This window comes from Malaclemys terrapin, chromosome 1 (genome assembly GCF_027887155.1).
Source record: "Malaclemys terrapin pileata isolate rMalTer1 chromosome 1, rMalTer1.hap1, whole genome shotgun sequence".
NCBI lineage: Eukaryota > Metazoa > Chordata > Testudines > Emydidae > Malaclemys > Malaclemys terrapin.
This window is the reverse complement of record NC_071505.1, coordinates 247,225,070-247,249,675: the sequence shown is the minus strand read 5'-3', so window position 1 is coordinate 247,249,675 and position 24,606 is coordinate 247,225,070. Positions and strand designations below refer to the sequence as shown.

The window sequence follows — 24,606 nt, the reverse complement described above, 5'->3', positions numbered from 1 at the left end:
TATTTATTCTAGATAACTAGAAGCCAAATCCCTCTAATGTAATTATAGCTTTAACATGAGACTTGCTGAAATTATAATTTATTCTTTTTCCCAGATCACTAAAAAGTCAGTTGTTATAAACCACATGCTACTTTTTCCGTAATAAGAAATTATTTTGGCATTACAAAAAAGGTTGTACAGATATACGCTTTATGTATAAAAACAGACAAAAGTTATAAAAAGCCTCCTGAATATAACAGTCCATTCCACATACACTGTTACACAAACTATCATTTCAAATGAGTGCTGGAACATCCAAAAGCTTTAGAGCAGGGGTAGGCAACATATGGCACGGGTGCCGAAGGCAGCACGCGAGCTGATTTTCTATGGCACTCATACTGCCCAGGTCCTGGCCACCAGTCTGGGGGGGGCTCTGCATTTTAATTTAATTTTAAATGAAACTTCTTAAACATTTTAAAAGCCTTATTTACTTTACATACAACAATAGTTTAGTTATATATTATAGACTTATAGAAAGAGACCTTCTAAAAACGTTAAAATGTATTACTGGCACGCGAAACCTTAAATTAGACTGAATAAATGAAGACTCGACACACCACTTCTGAAAGGTTGCCAACCCCTGCTTTAGAGAGAGATTCTCTACACAACTCTGCCCTCTGGTGTGCATCAACCGCATACATTTTATGATCCACAAGATAGAAATTAAACACCCAAAGGACCTCATGTATTTAAAACATCTAAGGCAGTGGTTCTCAACCGGGGGTACGCGTATCCTTGGAGGTATGCAGAGGTCTTCTAGGGGGTACATCAACTCATCTAGGTATTTGCCTAGTTTTACAACAGACTACATAAAAAGCACTAGCAAAGTCAGTACAAACTATAATTGCATACAATGACATTTATGCTGCTCTATATATTATACACTGAAAAGTAAGTACAATATTTATATTCCAATTGATTTATTTTCTAATTATATGGTAAAAATAAGAAAAAGCTATTTGTCAGTAACGGAGTGCTGTGACACTTTTTTTATATTTTTATGTCTGATTTTCTAAGAAAGTTTTTAAGTGGGGTGAAACTTGGGGTATGCAAGACAAATCAGATTCCTGAAAGTAATACAGTAGTCTGGAAAGGTAGAGAGCCACTGATCTAAGGTATGTCTATACTTCATCTGGGTACAAGCCTCCCAGCCTGGGTCCACAAACATATGCTAATAGGGCTCCTGCTAGGGCACTAAACATTATTTTCTAACGGACAACCTACCCTAAATTCTCAGTTACTGAGGGATAATCTTCACTCATTGGTATATCCACTTTCCACAACCAACTCTCTGTATAACTTTTCATGAGCGAAGTACCTGAATACTTGGATGCTTATATCTAAACTGTATTGTTAAATTTATTGACCTAAATTTGGGTTATGGCTGATTATGTATTATATGCATCTTATTACTTTTAAAACAAACTTTGTATTTTTGGATAATCTAAGCACTATACCCAGATGTACATACACTCTCTTCTTAACCTGTGTACTATATAATTTTTTAACATTAGCTTTAATAAAATTTTTATATCTGCAGCTCATGGTCTGAAGCCTGAGGATGCAACACCAAAGCACCACCTATACAGCTTTGGGTAAAATATTCCACAATTACACAAAGCAGTGAGTTTCAGCACAACGACGAGCAGTAAAAGATGTATACTTACTACAAGACTGTATTCTTGAAATCCCATTACCGGCTCCATGTAAACTAGAATCAAAGCTTTGACTGTTCCTCACACAGACTGGCGAGCTAGCATTGCTATTAATGGTAGGAGTACTTGGCATCCGAGCTAGGTTAGGCATGCTTCTTCTAAGTTTATCTGAAGCAAAAGCAAATCATTTCCATAGTCACGTCAAGATTTCCATCACAAACATCTGACTGACTTCTAAAGACAGTTAAATTAGCAAAATTATTTCAACAATAAATTTGTTGTCTCCATGGGAGAAGATAAAAATTAAATATTGTTTGTTTACTGCTTGAACCCTTCTGACTAATATATTAACATAGCAAACCATTCACATATCATTCTAAATCAGCTTAAAGAGACTCATGGATAAAGAATTTCAGGATTTACAGTCAAGCCCATAACACAGTCACAGTGAATTGAGTTACTTTGTCATAATTCAGTCTCCACTGATCACTTCACTTAAATACAGATCCAATTTAGGTCAAGCATGAGCACTACTAATCCTTGAAGCTGCTAACTGGAGACAAACAGTGACAATGGAGTTCTGTCTAACCACTTTATTAATAGTTACTAACAGTAACTGTAATATTATTGTCTTTATAACTACAGTACACAGAACTAGCAGGTGCTATAGTATCAACTATTAATTTACCAATTATAACAACTTCAAAAACAGTGCCCTGGGTGGAGTCACATCAAACCCTGTGCTTTCAAAGGCCCAATTTGTTTAATGTGTCTCTTGGCCCCACTGCTATTTACTGGCCCCTGGCTGTCCTTTCCCACCTTGAAAGGATAAGTTGAGGACACCACTGAAAAACATTTCCCCACCAAAATAGGCTACTCACGTTATCAAAGTTGTTCTGAGGTCTCCACACATCTTACTTCACACAGAAAAGCAATGTTTGTCTAGGCAATAGCTTAGCATTAACTATCACTATGAATTCAGTAATCTTACTGACGTATAATGCTATCATTTAGAAAGCAAAACTTAAATAAGAGGCTGGATAGGAAAGAATTTAATGCAATTGAAGGTGCTGTTTGAGAGCCCTGAAAATTGAAGACCACTATTTAGCCATATTAAAGGCATGGTAAAGTTTTTCCACAATCCCTTGCAAGTGGATCTCAATCCTGACCTAGAAGAACTACCTCAAAGCGTATGTTTTCACTGCAGAGTTAATCCAGCTGATCACCTGTTTGGAAGCTGGCCACCCCAGTTTGCTATAGGTCAGTGGCTAACCAGGCTGGCATTGGCAAGGTAACTGTCAGTGCTATGGTGATGGACGTTTTCAAGACAATTATTGCTCTGATTCATCCACGGGTGGTGAAGATGGTTAATGGTCCCAAAATAATAGCAGGGCTTGAGCATATGGGCTTCCCAAACTGTTCTAGGGCCATCGATGGCACACATGTGCCCATAGTCCATCCCCTACCCCCAAATGGTGCACATGAATATGTAAACCTGAAATGATACTACTTGCTCATTATGCGGGCCTTGGTAAACAACAGAGGGAGGTCCATGGACACCAACATGGAATGCATCGGCAGGATGCATACCACCAGAGATCTGGCATTTTCAAACAGGACCTTTATTCCCACCCATTAAAATGGATATCACCATGGATCAATCTGTGCCCAATAATATGGATAAGTCTGTGCCCACTGTTATTCTGGGAGACCCAGCCTATCCTCTGCTGTACAGGCTAATTAAGCCCTACCCAGATGTGAGAGCACTTGGCAGAGGAAGGTTTAACTTCTAGACTGAGAGGTTGCAGGATGGTGGTGGAATGTGCATTTAGCTGACTGAAGGCAAGATGGTGCTACCTACAAAACCATTTGTAGTGGGTATTATGCTATTCATGTTACTGGAGCGTGCTATGCACTGCACAATATATGTGAGGATACAGTGAGGCATGGTTTGATACCTGACTGGTTCACAGGCACAGTACAGGGAGCCAGAAAGTGCACCTCTGGTAAGTGGGGCTGGGTCCAGAACAATGGAAATAAGATATGCCTTGTATGCCCAAAGCTTGGGTTTGGAGGGGGAAATGAGGAAAGGGGAAATGTGAGGTCAAAATCAGTGTGCTCTATCAATTTACTTGTGAGAGCATCAACTTTATGTACTACTGTGAAAGTTACTGGTGACCCCCCTTAACAGCTAGCAGCCGTTATGTCAGCCAGCAGCCATTAGGGGGAAGCAGACACCTCAAGTACACAGTAGCCTGAACTTTTCAACTGTCTTCCCTTTCAAGATCTTAAGGAGCTGGACCTGGTCCCAAGCCGGTTTTCACTGACCAGATAGCAAAAGCACGGGTCTGACAACCACCAATCAAGTGTTAACACGGCAAGGGCCTTTGTCTGAATGTCTATAAAGGACCTGTAAAATGTGTGTAAGACAGAGTTTTTGTACCAAAGTGCAAAGCTCTCCTTTCTTCTGCAGAATAAAGCAACTCTTCCTTATCCCTGTCTGGCTGTTATTGGCTCTCAGCTAGGTGGACCCAATATTTCGGTGACACTACTGATCTGAGATTTCTTTATTGTTTCCCAAGTACTCACATACTGAAGGACTGAACAGCAAAACAGTTTATTAAAAGTCAACAACTCAGGCAGTTCAGCTGCCACAAACCAAAGAAAGTGAAATAAGAAAGTGCAAACAAACCCAAAGTGCAATAAATACAAAAAAAAATAAAAATAAAGCTAAGAAGTGCAACATTCCATGTAAAGGAATTCCATATCATCAGTGTACTTGTTCATTGTCCCCTGTGGATACGCAAGGATGCAGTGCTTTGGGTACATCTGCCCTTGTGCACTTCCATTCATGGACTGCATTAATTGGCTCATTCCCCAGAATTGTCCAGTGGTTGTACCATATGATAGTGAGGGGGGAGGCCATTACAGCAGGCTGGACTTGGACCAGGGCAAGGTCTGAGCTGGTATGTTCTGCTGCCTGCAGGCCATCACACCCAGCAGCCAAACAAACAATTTCCTCTGTTGCTGGTGGTCCTACTCCCTTATCACTCAGTCATGTTCAATGAAATCCACTGCCAGCTGGTAGAGAGGGTTACAAGAATATTTTGATCCCAGTATTTACATTCTGATCCATCTGAGTACCATGTAAGATCTTAAATGAAAGCAAGGATTATTGTGAAATGCATGTACAGATACTGTGTAAAAAGTGTGTGTATGTATATACATACATATACTGGAAATATGTTCTTATAGTTTGAGTCACCAGCAGAGGTGAAAAACTGGTTTCTTGCCTGACCAGAGGTGTTCATCCATCTGTCTGTTGAAATGCAAATTGGGTATTGTCTCCTTCACAATCTCCAGTCTGAGCCAAATGCAGATGAAGGATTATGAGATTTTACAGGAAGAGAAGAACAGCTGGAGGGAAAGAGCCTTGTCTGGGGGTGCACTTCAAAGGCTTACTGGACTATAACAACGGAATAAGGAAAGCACCCTATTATCCTGCACCTAGGAAGTAATAGGGGCCCTGTGGCTACATTCTTGAAAACACTGCAAAGGGCATTTGGGGTGAGCTGAACTTATTTAGATTGCAGGTTAGCCTGTTAAATTTAGTCTCTAGAACGCTCTAGTAACCTGCTGTCTCCATTATCCTTACTTTTAGTCTCTCAAATCATGATCTTTATTATCAAACTTGGTGCTGTGGTGTTAACAAGGAGCTGATCCTGAGTTGAATGTGTGTGCACTGTTCCCTTGGGGACAGCAGAGCTGTTATTTCTGTGAGTGGAGAAGGGTCTGGACACTACAGGGGAATACTTTGAAGGAACTTGGGGCCTGGAGTACACCTGTTAACCTGCAAGGCAAAGTAAGGACTGGCATAGCCCAGAGGAAATTGTTTGAGTGGCTGACAGGCTGGAGCTCTCAGGAAGCTGATACCCAGTTAAGCACAAGCAAATCTCTATCTCGCTGGAGGCAGGGGTGTAACAGTGTGACTCACAGTCATGGGCACCCCGAGAACCATCACAAGGGGTAATGGAAGATTCTTTTGTGTATACAACTATTCTTAACTAACAGTGGAGGCAGTTTTCAGCCTGTAATTCAATGATACTTCTAAATAAAATGAGGTATTAAAAAAAATTAACAGAACGCAAGTGTAGATATTTAAAAAAAAAGACAAATAAATGCTTCTTAAAGGCGAATTGAAAGAATTCTTTCTAACTACTAGGATCTGAGTTCAGAACCTTGTACTTTTTGTCTCTCTCTTGTATCAGTTGATGACACCACAGACCCATAAACCATACACTGAGATATTAAGAATGGTCATAACTGTGGTGGGGGGGGGGGTGACATTGGCGCTGAGCTTTTCACGTTTGGCTAGCAGAAATCTTCCCTGATACCAGCCATGCAGTGGGGGGAGAGGTAAAGCGATCATCCCAGATGATTTGATGGGGGGGGGGTTAGTTTGGTTTCTGCTGCTGCTGCACGTTAACACGAAAACTGCAGCACTCAACAGGCTTTGCTTGGTATGGGAAAGGAGGGCACTGCTTTTATGAAAGTTGCAGAAGCCGAAAGACAATGGCTTACCATGGCAGCATGCAAGTCGAATTCTGTTGCCTGGTCCTGCGTCTGTGATCTCTAACACCAAAGCCACAGGCACTCAATATTAAGATGCAAAATATGACCTTGTACCGAAATCACACGTGCTATGTAATGTGAATAGTGTTGTTCACCGTGAAAGAGTATAAGCATTGTTCTGTAAAATGTATCTTTTTTAATACTTGTCTCCCTTTTTTCCCTCCCGCAGCTGCAAATTTTTCAAGCCTCCCTCCTCCGTCCCGAAAGCTATCTCAGATAAGGTGGCAAAAAAACCCACATGCAAGATGAAATGTTCTCTGAGATCTTGCAGTCGACCCGCAATGAAAGAGCTCATCTCAATGAGTGGAAGGACACAGTATCAAAGTACAGGAAAGCTGCCAATGAACGTGAAGACAGGAAGGACACTCGAGATGAGACGTGGCGGCAGGAAGATCAGAGGTGGTGGCAGAAAGATCAGAGAAGGCAGGATGCAACGCTGGGGCTGCTGTGTGATCAAACGGACATGCTCCGGCATCTGGTGGAACTTCAGGAATGGCAGCAGGATCACAGAGTGCCACCGCAGCCCCTGTATAACCACTCTCCTCCATCCCCAAGTTCCACAGCCTCCTCACCCAGACGCCCAGGAACGCGGGGGGGGGGGAGTGAGGGTCCGTGCACCCTGCCACTCCACCCCAGTGGACAGCCCAAGCAAAAGGCTGTCTTAATTTTGAAGTGGCCTTTTCCTTCCCTCCTCCCAAACCCCACCCGGGCTACCCTGTCAGTTCTCTCCCTCTTTTTATAATCAATTAATAAAGAATACATGATTTTTAAATGATAGTGACTTTATTTCCTTTGAAATCAAGCTGTGATCGAAGGGGGGGTGGTGGGTTGCTTACAGGGAATGAGTCAATCAAGGGGGCGGGTTTTCATCAAGGAGAAACAAACAGAAATTTCACACCGTAGCCTGGCCAGTCATGAAACTGGTTTTCAAAGCTTCTCTGATGCGCAGCGCTTCCTGGTGTGCTCTTCTAATCACCCTGGTGTCTGGCTGCACGTAATCAGCAGCCAGGTGATTTGCCTCAACCTCTCACCCCGCCATAAAATTCTCCCCCTTACTCTCACAGAGATTGTGCAGCACACAGCAAGCAGCAATAACAATGAGAATATTGGTTTGGCTGAGGTCTGAGTGAGTCAGTAATGTGCGCCAGCGACCCTTTAAACGTCCAAATGCACATTCTACCACCATTCTGCACTTGCTCAGCCTGTAGTTGAACAGCTCCTGAGTACTGTCCAGGCTGCCTGTGTATGGCTTCGTGATCCATGGCATTAAGGGGTAGGCTGGGTCCCCAAGGATAACTATAGGCATGTCAACATCCCCAACGGTTATTTTCTGGTCTGGGAAGTAAATCCCTTACTACAGCTGTTTAAACAGACTAGTGTTCCTGAAGACGCGAGCATCATGAACCCTTCCCGGCCATCCCACATTGATGTTGGTGAAACGTCCCTTGTGATCCAGCAGTGCTTGCAGCACCATTGAAAAGTACCCCTTGCGGTTTACGTACTGGCTGCCCTGGTACTCCAGTGCCAAGATAGGGATATGGGTTCCATCTATCGTTCTACCACACTTAGGGAATCGCATTGCAGCAAAGCCATCTACTATGACCTGCACATTTCCCAGAGTCACTACCTTTGGTAGCAGCAGCTCAGTGATTGCTTTGGCTACTTGCATCACAACAGCCCCCACAGTAGATTTGCCCACTCCAAATTGATTCCCAACTGACCGGTAGCTGTCTGGCATTGCAAGCTTCCACAGGGCTATCGCCACTCGCTTCTCAACTGTGAAGGCTGCTCTCATCTTGATATTCTGGTGCTTCAGGGCAGGGGAAAGCAAGTCACAAAATTCCATGAAAGTGCCCTTATGCATGTGAAAGTTTTGCAGCCACTGGGAATTGTCTCACACCTGCAACACTACGTGGTCCCACCAGTCTGTGCTTGTTTCCCGGACCCAGAATCAGCGTTCCACGGCTAGAACCTGCCCCAGTAACACCATGATCTCCAAAGCGCCGGGGCCCGCGGTTTGAGAGAATTCTGTGTCCATGTCCTCATCACTCTGGTCGCCGCGCTGCTGTCGCCGCCTCCTCCTCGCCTGGTTTTTCACATTCTGGTTCAGCATAAACTGCACAATAATGCACGAGGTGTTTACAATGTTCATGACTGCTGTCTTGAGCTGAGCGGGCTCCATGCTTGCCATGGTATGGCGTCTGCACAGTTCACCCAGGAAAAAAGATGCGAAACGGTTGTCTGCCATTGCTTTCATGGAGGGAGGGGGGGGGAGGGAGCCTTACGACATGTACCCAGAACCACCCGCAACAATGTTTTTTGCCCCATCAGGCATTGGGATCTCAACCCAGAATTCCAATGGGCGGGGGAGACTGTGGGAACTATGGGATAGCTACCCACAGTGCAACACTCCAGAAGTCGACGCTAGCCTCGGTACACGGATGCACACTGCTGAATTAATGTGCTTAGTGTGGCCACATGCACTTGACTTTATACAATCTGTTTCCAAAAATCGAATTCTGTAAAATCGGAGTAATCACGTAGTGGAGACATACCCTAAATATCTGCTTAGCAGTAATTAAAATAGGCACTGAGGAGTATTCCTTTACTCCTCCATGTCTCCCAATTCCTAGGCCTTTAAATGATACATTAGCAGATCAAAATGTATTAATTATAAAGAGGAAGGGGGCAGTTTACTGAAAAACAAAAATGTCTCAAGAAAGTTACATTAAACTTAACTGATTTGAAAGAAATTAGTGTGGTTTCATGATACACATTTCTACCTGGGAATGTTTTGTCACAAAGGGAAGCATTTTCCCACAAAAACTATGTGGGTTTGCTCTGAAAGTTTGTTCCAGAAGTCACAACAGATCCTCTAGCTCCCCAGCTGTCTGAACCTCCCCTCGCCCCCATTGGATCAGATATACCAAGGCCACACTTGAGGAGGAGTTCTCACATAAAGCAGAATTCTAATTCAATTTTCCAGAAGTACAATCCTTCCACAGAGTCAAAGATTTATGTTCCCACGCAGAGCATCCTCATGTTTGTGCAAGTAAAGAGGGCAGTAGGCAGTGAAGGCGGAGGTTCCTGTGTTTCTTTTTGTGCTGTTGGCAAAAATTCCAACACTAATTCATTGATTTTTGCAAAAGTAAAGATCTAAAGTTAGACCAGGTATTTCAGTCTGGATACTATATTCTTTTTCAAAAAATCTGAGCTTCAGGTAGGGCAGCAGCATCTCTGCTTGTCATCACCATCAGTCTCTTCTAGTAAATGCTAAAGATCACAATCATGCTGAAGACCCAGCCAACTCCTGGTGAAACACTGGATTGGAGGCTAAATGCCATCAGTCACCCCAGAGTTCTCTTGCTGAATGTCAAATTGAATATAATGCTGTTGGTTGATTTACTGCCTTCCTTATGTAGCAGGCTAGGACTTCTAAGCCACAATAGCATGTACACACCCAAACTGAAAGTGCCAAATTACAGGTAATTCTCGAGAAATGCAGTCTTAAAGCAGTTCCACGTTCTGTGGGCCGCACTGCAATGTTCCTTTGCTAGTCAGCTCAGCTGCTAGTCATGTAAACCAGTAGCCAATCTACTGACTTCATGTGCCAGAGCTCCAACCGATCTGCTTTGGGAAAGGGGAGGGAAGGCAACTTTGCTGACCTGCCGCAACATGGCACACTGCTTATTTGGTTTTGATAAATTATGTGCAACACTGGATCTGCCACATTCCCAAGTGACATGTAGCTGGTTTACCAGCTCCTGCCTCACTTACATCGCACTCTCCCCAATGTTCCTGGCATCCAGTAACAGCACCAACAAGCCACATACTGTGTTTGACACTGGTTTGACCCTGACAAACACTTATTTGGCCCACTACTTGAATTTTGAAGACTTGGAATTCTGGTAAGAGAATGAAATCATGGCCAGAATTTTGAGAAATGCTGACAGAAATCTGTGGCCATAACACTACTAAACTCTTATATATTGCTTTTCAGCTATGTATTTCAAATCAATTTACAAAGGAAGGCAAGTAACATTATCCCTTGCCTCTTAACAGAAAACAACCAAAAGGTAAGAGCCTCTCAGTACAGATATTTATTCAATTTATCTGGACTATAATTGCCTAAGAGTCATATGATGAAGGATATACCAGCTGAAACAGGAGTTAGAATTCCACACTACACAGGCTGCCAACAGATCTGCGGCTCTATGAGACAGTAAAGCCTTATACAGCTTATTGAAGCTGTATCTTATCTACAGAGTGACCTGGTAGATCGTGCAGCACATCAACACTCTTGGACAGGAAGGCCACCCAGGTGGTAGTGCTGGCATCTGCCAAGTGACTTTTCACTTATTAGCTGGAAGGCACAGAGGAGACTTTGCCATAGTGTCTCAAGAGTAAGTGGTTTATGAGACGTCCTTAACCTTGGCATGGAACATGAAACAGGCATTGCCAAGGGATCTGGGGAGCATACATATTCAATATGCATAGCACTACATCCCATGCACATTCATCACTGATTCCATACACTCTTCCTCTCCATCTCCGTCACCCTTTTCTGTTAGCCTTTCAATGCTGACTCCTACTCCTGCAAGCCCTTAATTGTCAAAAATAATAAAATTAAAATTAACATGATGTGTTATGTTGCACAAACAAGCAAACACACCATTTAATAGGGTTGTAACCTCATCCTTCCCTTACACTCTCCACACTTACCTATTCTCCTTCCTGTGCCATGTCCAGCTTAAATGTAAAGTGCTTTTGGCAGAGACCTGTCATGTACTATTTGTCAGTAAAGTAATGTGTGTACCTGTGGCACTCTAAATAACTAACTGTTTTGGACACAATGTCTGTTTTCTTACCCACGGGAGGGAAATAATCTAGGATATTACAAATAAGATCCTGACTGGAAACTGGACACTGATTATCTTGAAGCGGGGTGGAGGAGATGCAACAGCACCATGATAATGATGGAAAGAAAGGGGAGAAGGAACAACAAGGAGTTTCAAAACTTAATACCGCAGCAGCCCCAGAAAAGTCTCTTTCAGAGATTCTGGAGGACATCAGCCTTAGGCATGGTACAAAAACAGTGATGGCTGCTGGCAGTCTGGGAGTAATGAGCATCACTTACCTACCTGTTTTATCAATGCTCCCCAGCATGCCTGAAATTCAGAGTGAAGAGCAGAGGGCTGAACAGAGGGGTCTTATGATAACACTACGCAATTCTGAATGACAGCAATAATAGTGTTCCTCATTTTAGGCAGAGTCAGGAGGTAAGGAAAGTGAGTAATAGAACTAGAGAAAGAAATCAAATCAAGGGGGAACATAAAAATCTCTCCCAGCCTCTTCCCTTGTGCCTGTACTTGCAGCATTTTAAAACTGTTTTAGACAACAACCACTTTCACAACCTGTTCAGGAACCAGGCTCTACATCAAGTTATTTAACAATAATCTACCTAAAATGATTCAAAGTCACAGTGATTTTAAAAGATTTAAATTTCTCTCCACAAAGATCAAATATCATATCACAATAATTCACTGACAGATTTCACTGCTGCAATTCAGACACATTTCACTGGTTTATTTAATCTGACCTTTAAAATAGTATTGACAATTTTGTAAAAGCACAGACGGACAAAGAAAAAAAAAAACACTAATCAGAAAGGCATGTAACCTACCTCCACTAATCCTATTTGGCTGCTGCTCTGGCGTTTGGGCTTGAGGAGAATAATACTGCTGCTGATAATTATTTGGAGGGAAATACTGCGAAGTGGGGCTTCTCTTGCACTCCCGAATACTGGAAAAAGTTTGAGAGTGTGGAATTCCTCTTTGGAATGGTGAACAGCGAGTAAGTCGGGGCTGTGGAGGTGGCAGGTGATCAAACTCTTCTTCATCCTCAAGACTATAGCGATCATATTCCTGATCGCTGCATGTCCCTTTCTTTCCTGAATGTAGAGAGATACTTGAGCTGTGTCTTGATACAGATGCTGAAGTAGAAGCATAATCTTGTCTAAGACCTGTAAATTTTAAGAAAATGATATTTGTTTTTTAACTAGACGATCAATACTTGTAACTGAACTATACTTAGGGCAGAGCCTCAGCTAGTGTAAACTGGCACAGCTTCATTCAAGGTAATGAATGGGGCTACCACTTTCCACCAGCTGAAGAGCTGGTCCTTAATGTTTTAAATGGTTATCATTAAGCTGTTAAGATAGTGTAGCAACATTGATAACAGGCAGAACAATAATATTTCCTAAATCTGTAACTAAATGAGTACTCTGGAGCAAGTGGTTCTTGAACTTTTCTATACCGTGACTCATGCCAGGAAGCTCTTCACATTATGTGTAGGACAAAGTGGTTGTGAGCCCTTGACACTTTTCTGCAAGTGTCAGGTTGAGCACCCCTGCTGTGGAGAACGTATCATAACACAATTTTGGGAGTCAAGAAGTTCTGAGAATGACTGGATGTAAATGTTCCTTAGATCATTCGGAATTTGAAAAGTACCTTTCCCTAGATTTATGAAGAGCTCTCAGATTTGACATATGACTTTGCTATCATAACATCTTGAGCATTCTTCCTCAAATGGGAGCTCTGTAAATGAATGTGAAAGAGCGTGATGAAGTGATTGTGAGTGTTTGTGCATGCGCATAACATCTCCTGTTTCCAAATGATTAAAGGAACAGCCATCAATATAAAAATCATATTTGTCTGAAAATTTTGTACCTGCTGTTGTTATAACTAACACTTAAGATAATTAAAATTGAATTAGAGGGAAAATATAGTCTTCCCTTTTCCAGTATATTTACCTGTGGCCTGATTTTGGAGGTGTGATTGTGTTCTCCTATTTTCACCACGCTGATTGCTCTTGCCTGTTTAGTTTGATTGCTCCAGCCAGATTTAATTGAGTGTTGTCGTCTGCGTTACATGTGTGTTCTCATTTAGCCATTCTTCACCATTACTCCCATCTGGCTTTCAACACACCTCTTTCCTATATTATGGTCTCCTTTTTTCTCTCATTACCTTTTACTGTTTCTATCTCCCTTTCTCTCATCTACCTAGCTTGATTGACACAAAAAAGGGGGTGGTGCAATGCTATGTGTATTATCTCTCAATGATTTTCATGTAAAATTTATTATTATTTGTGACTAACAAGATAAATATTTTCCAAACTGCCAATAATTCAACCTGTGGCCTAAAACTACCATGCTGTTCTCTGGGACTTGTGCATAAATCCCACAGTGCACGCAACCCAAAACTTCAGCTCTTGAATACCTCAAACGTTAGGGTCAGGGGAGAATTTATTTCAGAACCTTACAAGGTAACCAAAAATCCATGAAGTGTATTTTCCCCCTTTCCACAGATTTTGTGCATGAGGGGGATGATTTAGTCCTCCCTCAACTCCCCCCGTCATAAAAACCTCATCACTGTGCTGCATTAACAAAAAGAGACTGTAAAACACCTACATTCAAGTTTCTTCCAGTGAGACAAAGGTGACAGCCTCCACTCAACACATGTTTGAAGTTCTAAAAGATTCATTTCCAGTTATCCAAGCACAACAACAAATTCAAACCATTTCCTCACAGGTGAAAAGCACTTCTCTTCCTGCCATTCAGATAAGACATTTTTATTAAATTTACACTTGGCAGATACCAAGCATGAAAAGTTTCAACTCAAATGGTAAATTCGCTTGAGAAAGTTGTGTGACTGAAATTAAAAAAAAAAAAAAAAAAAAAATTAAGAAAAAAGCCACATACTCTCTTCCTGCAATCGAGCCATGATCTGAACATCAGTGAGGTCCTGTAGTTTATATCCCATGGAGATGGAATCATCCTCAACTTCGGAGGTGCTCAGTTCACTGTCTATTGATGACTGGGGGCTGAGAGGAGAACTTCTGGAAATGTAGCCTATACAATAAAATAGATTCTTTAGTCAGTAAATATGTACATTATCTATGTCACAAAGGGTCTGCAGTCCAAATATTTTTGTACAGATTGAAACCTTATGGAAATTTACTATAAAAAGCTTTCTACTAACATTTTGCTAGTTAATTTAGTGCTCTTGAAAAGGTGAAGCTACAATCCTGGAGTGCAAATCCCTGTTTGTTCCCAAATTAGGTACAGTCAAGACAACAAACAATTAATCCAACACAGTTTGATTGACTGGGCTAGCTTGCATCCCCAAACATTTCAAAAATTTGAGCCCTTCTTATTTAAAGTGTAGTTCTACTCTGAAAAGTAACCGTGTAAATATATCACCAGCTTCAACAGATTAGCTCCTTGTATGGATTCCAAGTCATATTCATGTACTTAAATGTTGTTGTTTTTTAAATTATTTATAATTACAGTAGCACCAAAAGACAACAACAACTGGGGATTCATAGTGCACTGTAAAAATACATAGGACAACACTCCCTTCCACAAACACCACACAACGGGAAAGGAAGCTGGATTCTATGGTGTGGCTGGGGTATACTCAATGCTTCCACGTGCAGTCTGGCTGGAGTTTGTGAGGGGGGGTCTAAAGCTTATAGGTCATAATGAATTTTGTGGGGGAAAGCTAGTTTATTTGCCACTGTGTAACAACAATAGTCAACCATCACCACTATGTTCTCAGCCTCAAAACTAGCTTCACTTGTTCCAGATTCCCAAAAACTTACACATTTTCTTGACTAATTTCCTCAGAGGAAACTATTACATGGACTATGAAGGTCAGAGGAGAAAAAAACAATCCCCAAAGAGCTTACAGTAGCAGATTAGATGGTAGTAGGGCTAGAGGGGAGCCTACTACAGCTGAAGCAGCAAAGGAGGTGCCTGAATCAATTCTCTCTGCATGAACGGGTGCCTTAGCCACCCACAGGACATCTGCCTACAACTGCACAGCAACAGGATGGGCTACTGTCTGTCTTTCTGTAACCACAGGTGTCAGTTATCTTTCTAGGGCCCATTCATGGTTCTCCAGTGCCCAGTCATGAAGAGCAAGAGTAGGAGGTCAGTCTCTGGAATGCATCATGTTTCCATTCCGTGTAAAGAACTACTGCTCCTCAGTCTCCTTGTGACAATGACCAACCCCCACAGCTTGTCTCTGCACTAGCTGGACCCTGATTTGGGGGATCTTAGGGAAAAGGAGCCAGTGCAGATCAACATGCCCTTCTGGTGCTAATCCCCTTGGACTGCAGCTGTCACCACCTACCAGTAATGTGAAATTTCTCATTCCAAGGGGATTATCTCCTCCACCCCCACTGCAGTTTAGCAGAGGAAGAACTCCTGATCCCTGCACCGAAAAAGGAACAACACTATCTTTTTGCTACTTGCTCCTTTGACCACTTGGAAATGCAGTTATGTCCTTCCCAAGCTCCTCTTCCCCAGCCACCCACAATTATCCATGCCCCTTTCAAGGGGGCAACAAGTGGGGACAAATTTTTAGGTCAGGTAAATCTTTGCTAGTTATAGTGAAACTCTGCTTATGATGAGGAAAGCCACCCCATTGTATAAAATAAAAGGATGAACTCTACTACATGATCATTTTATAATTAAATTAAATGATAGGCCTAAAATTCTTGAAATCTCACCAGTAAGCTAATAGTTTATACATCCTAGGCAGGTACAATGTATTGCAGTTAAAGTACAGCAAGATAAGATTTAGTAAAGCAATTTTGTAAGCATCATAAATCACTAAAAAGTTAAGGATTACCTGGTCTTTCAGGTGTTAGTATTGCTTTATTGGAGGTTTTAGAGAAGCTGGGAGTATTAAAGCCATTGCTATATGGGGTGAGTCTTGCAACAGGACTATAGGGAAAGGCCAAGGAAACAGGTGTAGAGAAGAGGCTCCGCCATCGGCTAGCTGTTACAGATGTAGAAAAGAACAATTTTAGTTTATAAATAGAATATTGTTTTAGGGAGAGAAAATAGTCAAACCATAATCCGTTCACTCTATTTTGTTGGTTTAAGGTACGAGGAAAAAACTGTCTGAAGTTCAGTAGCAAAACAGAGAATTAGCAAAAGCCTTCAACATCTAATAATGGGATTGTGGCTTTTGAAGAGTTTTTTTTAACCAGTGTATCCCATATTAAATTTTTCTAATATACCATTTTTAGTAGATATTTAACCTACTGTATGTCAACACACTAACATCATGAGAAAATCAAAGCCACAGCAATTAATAAAGCAACTAAAATTTACCAAAGAGATTTGCAGAGTTTCTGCAAGAGATTGCTTCTGTCATGCAACTAAGCTATTAGCTATGAGAGTTCAGATACAGAATAGTAAATCACACTTACCCATCAAGTGTTAAAAACAACTGTAATCCCTTTCCAAGCTTTTAAGCTACTTGTCATACATTTTCCTTCCGTTTACTGTATTAAATTCCTGGTTACATAAGCATGACTTTTTTTTTTTTTTTTTTTTTTTTTGGGAGGATCAAACAAATTACAAAACAGGCCACCTATTTTTCTATAGATTTCTTAACAAAGATTGCAAGGTACTGTATCTGGTCTGCTCAGCAACATCAGAGGGAACCCACAATAGGCAAAGGCAACAAAGCTTATTCAGTACACTTAAGAAAAGAAAAGAAAAACTTATTCAGGAAAATTGAATTAAATTGGTTTGGGGCAGGGTTGTTTTTTGTTTGGTGGGTTTTTTTGGAGGTTTTTTGTGGTTGTTTTGTTTTAAAGGTATGTCCTTTAACAGTAAAATAAATACTATCTATATGACCTTAAGAAAGTAAATCCTGCAACCACTTATGTTACATTACAGACACAAGATATTTTTTTTTAAAAGAAAATATGTAAATTGCAATGAAGACTCAAACATTCAGAAGCGAGAAAAGCAGAAAGGTGGCACAAGGTGAAAAATGAAAAATACTGACTTTTTTGTACTTTTGATTTAAAAGAAAAATATGCGAGAGTTTGTTTTGAGAAACATTATAGCGTTTATGACAAAAACAAATCAGGGAGCTAGGTCCTGCTCCAGCAAAGTACTTAACCATGTGGCTAACTTTGAGGTCATCGGGATTGCTTCATGCTTAAAACTAGGTACTTTGCTAGGTTGAGACTTCACGCACTAGTCTTCACCTTTGGAGACCAGCTTTTGACACTGGCTTAAGTTGCAAGTAAAAAGCGTATGTTCTAAAGCTACGTTTTTGCAATCATCATATAACATAATGATCATAAATGTTCGTTGACATCACAAATATGCCACTGGGAGCCGCGGTCGGCCGAACCTGTGGACGTGGCAGGTAAACAAACCAGCCCAGCCCATCAGGGGCTTTCCCTGCACAAGCAGCGGAACAAGTTTGGGAATTGCTGTAGAGTTTGGGATGAAAGCCGTAACCAAATTGGACCGGCAGGTCCAGGATTTTGAATTAACTAATTTAATTATTACTCATGTTTATTACACTAGTGCCTAAGGGCCAACTAAGAATGGGGCCCTACTGTGCTAGGCACTGTACAGACAAAGACTAGTAGAGATGGTCCCCCCCAAAGAGCAATCAATCTATTCTAAATAAACAGGAGAGGCACAGAATGAGGGAAGCGGTCTAACACACAAGCAGATTAAATAAAATGATGGCAGCAAACAGCATATTAGTCTACAATTTTTTGTTTGTTTGTTTACTTAGGAGGGGAGAGGCTAGTTGGAAACTGAAGGGAGGGCTCAGTGGGACTGAGAATAGTCTCGGAATGGCCAGAGGTCCCTGCCTTGACCATTACTGCTCCTACCAGCTGGCGTCTCCAGCTGGCTCCTCTCTGCAGTTTTCTCCCATGGCCGCATGGCAGGGGTAGGGGAGGCACTACCATGATTGTATGCCTTAAGTTTTCACAGGCCTCTGCCTATTGTGACTCTACCAGACCCACTGAGAAAAGGGGCCTTTTGACACTCAGAAGGTCTGAGATATATCTATGCTCCACACCGTGTAATGTCTTTACACACTATTCAGCCCATCCACCCATTATCCTTGATAGTTCTATGCAGCAGGGAACTATTTTGCAGGGCAGTCAAGTAGTATGATGAAACACCACATCCCCCCTTCTCAGCATAACCATTGTGGGTGGTTCATGGGGTGGGAAGAAAGGGTACCAAGTTGAGGGAATTTCAGTCCCCCTGCTCAACTCTACAGGTCCAAGTGGCTTGTCAGCTGTCCAAAATTATTCCGCTCCCTCTTCCTCCCAACCCCCAGTTTCCCATCAAAGGGTATTATTGGGCCGTATAGGGAATTTTGGGCCTTTTGCACCACCCACTGGGGCCAGTACTGAACCGCTCCCTCTAGGGCTGCTGTTGCATAGAACAGAGACAGCATTGCTAGAGAGAAAAAAGAAACAGCTCATTATTACCAGGAAGAGGAACAAAGCAGTCTGGCATGGGGGTGAAGGATTTGCAATGCCCAAGAGTCCCTCCCTCAGTGAACAAAAGCTAGACTAGAGAATGATCAGGGCATAATAGCACAAAGTAAAATCCTGCTCCCCCCCCTTCCCTAGGAATTATTGCTACTCTCTCCATTTTGCAAGATTATACACTTCATCCGCCCCTCAAAAAGAAAAAAAAAATAAAGCTCTGAGGTGATAGGTGCACTGGCAGTGTCGTACACAGACCACTGAAAAATGCCTAGCAACATCATTCCTAACTCTAGAAAGGCCAGTGCTATCAGTCCTTAGCATTAGTTACTGAAACCCACCAATTTCACTCAAAAGGAGTTAAAATATGCAATACATTTTTAAAAAAGGCACAAGGCAGCTGTACCTGTAATTTTTTAACTCTAACATTTAGTACCTCTAGTTAAAAGTCATGATTCAATAGCAAAGGGCTATATTAACAGTTCTTGTGATTCTATTCTCTTGCCTAACAAAAGATACTGTTTTGTAAGAGTTTGATCATTTGCCAGGCCAATTTGCCGCCTGCATGTTCTCACCCACAGATGCGGTCAACAATACAGCACAAATAAATAGCATTCATTACTTTGTACAATAACTACTGTGAACAGGCCCACCAAGGACAAAGCTACAGTTATTGCAACTCTGAGGGTAGAACTCACATTAAGAACACAATTAGTATTTATGGCAAACAAGATGATTCCACATTATTCCTTCAGTATGTGATCTCAGGAAAAGCTGGAAGGGGAACAAATATATTTTAGATGGAAAAGGGTCAAAAACTAATGTTGCTTGTTTTGGAACATTGAATCACCATATGCTAAAAAATCACTGTATAGCCTTTAAACTTCACTAGGGTTATGTTTATTTAGTAAGCACCACTGTTTAGAATCAAATTTACAACAAGTTTTCATTACAGTTGAATTTAAAAACAACATCAAAACAAAGCACACAAAATAAATATTTCCACAGTACTCACAAAGACAACAGAGCAAGGTTCAGAGAACTCACATATCAAGCTGAAGTCATAAACAGATGAGTTGGAGGAAGGGGGGGGTATGTATGTGTGAGAAAATGTGAAATTAATTTAAAAATTTATAAACTCACCAAAAACCTGGAATAGGTAATGATTTTACCCTAGACTGATTCTGAGGCTGCACTGATTAACATAATAAAAAACTACTACAGCATGCAAGGATTTGCACTTCATTAACTGTTTCCAATAGGCAGTCTTCCACCCTAGAATAGGAGATAAAATGTTAAATAAGGAAATGAAGAATGCTTAGGCCTGATCCTGCATTGATGCAGTGTTGCCAACTCTCATTATTTTATCATGAGTCTCACACTATATTTGGTATTTTTCTTAAAGCCCCAGCTCTCAGAGTAAAGTAAATTATGTGAGAAGTGCAGCTTCCATTTTAAAAAAATGAAAGCAAGTTTCCAGCCCTCATGGCTATAGAGAAAAGCTTGAAAAAATGACCTGAGTATACTCTAAAGGTTCAGAAGATGTGCTGACGGATTAAGCTGTTCACATGGCACACAGAAATTAAAGGAGTTAAAGTACTGTAACTAGATAATAACCTCAGATGGCCTCAAACAACAAAGTTCAAATCAAACTGGAATTACAAATTATTTGGATTTGAGGTTTTTGGTCTTGGGCTGTATTTAGTAAACGGACAGCTCGTAGTATTCTATGTCTATGCCAGGGATCGGCAACCTTTGGCACACGGCACATCAGGGAAATCCGCTGGCGGGTTGGGATGGTTTGTTTACCTGCAGCGTCCGCAGGTTCGGCCGATCGCAGTTCCCACTTGCCGCGGTTCACCGTTCCAGGCCAATGGGGGCTGCAGGAAGTGACGGCCAGCACATCCCCTCGACCTGCACCTCCCATTGGCCTGGAACAGCGAACCGCTGCCCACGTCTTGTTTACAATGTCATTTGAGCCAACAATTGAAGGTACATTTACAGTATTGGCAGCCCCAAGAATTCAAATGTCATGAGTCAAGCCCCCCAAAATCATAAGTTCACCTTAAATCATGAGATTTAATATATATATATATATATATATATATATATATATATATATATATTTGCTTTCTATGATAGTTTGGGGGCTATGTCTGTGTCCCCAATTTGATTCTGTGAAAACTATGTTGTATTTCAGGCTCCATTTTGGATATAACCTTGATTCTGTCCTTCACTGTACACTGTGTAACCATCCTCTTGGATTGCATCATGTCTTTTCTGTTGAGGAGTGGAGGAGGCTGGTGCCTAGCTGTCACTGACCCTGAATGAGAGAGTCATTCAAGAGCTATCAACAATTGACTAGCCTTGCCCTGATGGGACAATGGGGGCAGAGTCATTGACTGTTAACAACCCTCTATGCCAACAGCCCACAGTGGAGGGGGGTGGGGAATGGAAAAACCTAGTTCCAGGGTCAAGGCAACTGGGCTATGTTGTTTTGCAACCAAAAGAGGTGTCAAGACATGAGGTCTGCACCTGGGAAGCACACCTGAGAGACATAGGACTAGGAGCAGTAATCAATCATCATCATTATTTGTATTGCCAGAGTGCCTAGGAGTAAGACCCAGGGAGTGTGAAATCACGTGGAATCCAAAGGTTGGGTCCAATACAGCAATCTGGTCATTGTCCACAAGGGGGACAGCCAGGACTGTAACACCTTCTGGGTTTTTTTTTTTTTTTTTTTTTTATTGTTTGTTGTGTTTTGTTAATTTTTGCGGTACACTCAAGCCATGTTTTCAAGCTTTTCTCTGCAACCATGAGTGCTAGAAACTTTTTTTAAAAATGGAAGTTTAGATTCTCACTAATTAAATGCCTCCATGGGCTGGGGATTTAAAGAAAAGAAAAAAACACTGTGAAACTCATGATAAAAATTGCTAGAGCTGCTGTATGCAGACACCAAATTGTACCTGTAAAATTGGAAGTTGGGCAGAGGCACTTACATATACTAAATTCATCAGGATCAATATGTTCACATAGTCAGTATCTTGACATTCTAGCTAGTGCAGTGGTGTTTCCAGATTAATAATCTCAACTATCATAAGATGTGGTAGCCTCTATGCTTTGTTTTAGAAGTTTGTTCAGTACTTTCATCACCATAGCAACAATTTCTTCATCCATCTAGTTAGCGGTAGGAACTTTGCCATCAGCAGCGAGCCACATTTCAACTGCTTCATGCACATTTGCAGTCACTTTGAATCTATCATTGTCTCCAACTCTCTCTCCACCCCACACAACCCTCTTGAGGCTTCCTTGATGTTCCTGTCTTTTCACTTTTTTGTTCAGAAGATGCAACGTGCCTTTTTTTCCTGAGTGCAAGGCTAACACAACTAAAATAACCCCAGCATAAATCTCAGCTGCTCTATCTGATAATCTGATGTGGGTCTTCCTCCATCTCTCTTGATGAAGCTGTTCTGCTCTGTATTAAATAACTAAATATGAATTGGGTCAGCAGAGACTGAGTGGTTAGGGCACTCACTTGAGAAGTGGGAACTGCCTGTTCAAATCCCTTCTCCTCATCAGGCAGCTAAAGGTTATAAGGGAGGCGGCCTCCTTCACCCATTTTGTGTGGAGTTAGGTGTCCTCTGAGCACACCTACTGAATCAGGCTCTGCCAGTGAGCTAGGCAGAGAAATGTGTATCTTTATCCGATTTAAGGATCACACAGGGCCTTACATGTGAGACAGGCATCCAGGTGCCTGCCTGAGGCAGCAGTGCATTTCCCCTGTGGCAAAAATTTAGGTGCCTCGGGAACGTTTAAAGCAAAAATTGAGGTGCCAAGTGAGTTTAGGCAACAGCCAAGCAGTGAGTTTTGTGGCTCTCGGTGCCACCTAAATCTGCGGCCATATCTATATCACAAGCTTCAGTCAATGCAAGTTACATCAGCATAAAGCCACCACAGTCAGTATGTTGCTCATGCAGGTACATATTTGCCTCTTTGCACCAGCATTGCACCTGCTTGCCAGGAGTACTGGTGTCAATGCCAGTGCAGTGCGCCACGGGTAGGTATCCCAGTGTGCAACTCGCCATAATCCAGCACACAGTCTTTTGGGAAATACAGGCAATGCATAGTGAGGCAGAAACAAGTGTGCAGGAGTGACTGGGAGGGAGAAGTCAAATTTGCATCATGCAACCATCTCATAATGCCATCCCTATCCCATAATTTTCGCTCTTCTTTGTAAAATCCCACAAACCCACACAGCACTTGTCACTGTCCGCCATACTGAACAGAAGCATGGATCCCACAAAGCTCTGCATCTTTTCATGAGTGTTGCAAACAAAGGACACACGATCCTTCAGTATTTGCAGAGCCACAAGAACCGCCACAGCAGCGAGGAACATGACAATTTCACAGAGGAGAGATCACTGTGGGATACAGCAAAAACCACTTCTAGGTTGTTGGTGGCATTAATAGAGCAGCTGCAGACAGTGGAGTGCCACTTCTGGGCCTGAGAAATGAGCACTGACTGGTGGGATTACATAGTAATGAACATTTGGGATGACAAGCAGCAACTGCAGAACTTTCACATCCAAAAGGCCAGATTCCTGGATCTATGGGCCAAGCTCACCCCAGACCTCCAGCGCAGGGACACCAGAATGAGAGCTGTACTGACCGTTGAGAAGCGAGTGGCAATCATCACTCTGGAAGCTTGCAACACCAAATTGCTACTAGTTAGAGGCGAGGGCCAGTGTCATGCAAATGTCCAGGATGACCTGCTGTGCAGGACATAGACTCTCAACCATGCGCAGGACATAGTTGATGGATTAGCAGCAGTGGGGTTCCAGAACTGTGGTGAGGCCATTAAGAACAGTCATACTGGGTAAGACCAAAGGTCCATCTAGCCCAGTATTCTGTCTTCCAACACTGGCCAATGCCAGGTGCCCCAGAGGGAATGAACAGAACTGGTAATCATCAAGTGATCCATTCCCTGTCACCCACTCCCAGCTTCTGGCAAACAGAGGCTAGGGACACCATCCCTGCCCATTCTGGTTAATAGCTATTGATGGACCTATCCTCTATGAATTCATCTAGTTCTTTTTTGAACTCTGCTATAGTCTTGACCTTCACAACATCCTCTGGCAAGGAGTTCCACAGGTTGACTGTGCATTGTGTGAAAAAATACTTCATTTTGTTTGTTTTGAACCTGCTGCCTATTAATTTCATTTGGTGACCTCTAGTTCTTGTATTATGAGGAGTAAATAACACTTCCTTATTTACTTTCTCCACACCAGTCATATCATATCCCCCCTTTGGCTAGGTCTACACTACGGGGGGGGTGGGGTGGCGACCTAAGATACGCAACTTCAGCTACGTGAATAGCATAGCTGAAGTTGCATATTTTAGGTTGACTTACCTGGCTGTGAGGACAGCGGCGAGTCGACCGCTGCCGCTCCGCTGTCAACTCCGCTTCCACCTCTTGCTGCGGTGGATTTCCGGAGTCGACGGCAGAGTGATCAGGGATTGATTTTATCGCATCTTCACTGGACGCGATAAGTTGATCCCCGATAGATCGATTGCTACCCGCCGATCCGGCGGATAGTGAAGACGTGCCCTTAGTCGTCTCTTTTCCAAGCTGAAAAGTCCCAGTCTTATTAATCTCTCCTCATATGGCAGCCGTTTCACACCCCTAATCATTTTTGTTGCCCTTTTCTGAACCTTTTCCAATTCCAATATATCTTTTTTAAGAAGGGGCAACCACATCTGCATGCAGTATTCAAGATGTGGCTGTACCATGAATTTATATAGAGGCAATATGATATTTTCTGTCTTATTATCTATCCCTTTCTTAATGATTCACAACTTTCTTTTTGCTTTTTTGACTGCCTCTGCACATTGAGTCCCTTGCGTCTGATGAAGTGGGCATTCACCCACGAAAGCTTATGCTCCAATACTT

General features: G+C 42.1%; 1 protein-coding gene across 3 annotated transcripts in view; it reads right to left on the bottom strand.

The window, feature by feature from the left end:
• Positions 1 to 24,606, bottom strand: part of SLAIN1 (SLAIN motif family member 1) — a 71,927-nt gene that overhangs the window by 7,550 nt on the left and 39,771 nt on the right. For 2 of the 3 annotated variants that reach the window (XR_008443044.1, XM_054011776.1), the window contains exons 3-6: positions 16,022 to 16,171; positions 14,086 to 14,235; positions 12,010 to 12,348; positions 1,707 to 1,862 (exon numbers count right to left, since the gene is read on the bottom strand). Coding sequence is in view for 2 of the 3 variants with exons in the window: in XM_054011776.1 (XP_053867751.1) it covers positions 1,707 to 1,862; positions 12,010 to 12,348; positions 14,086 to 14,235; positions 16,022 to 16,171 (795 nt within the window). In the remaining variant the exon portion in view is untranslated. The remainder of the gene's footprint in view (positions 1 to 1,706; positions 1,863 to 12,009; positions 12,349 to 14,085; positions 14,236 to 16,021; positions 16,172 to 24,606) is intronic. The other variant, XM_054011785.1, reaches the window with a different exon arrangement.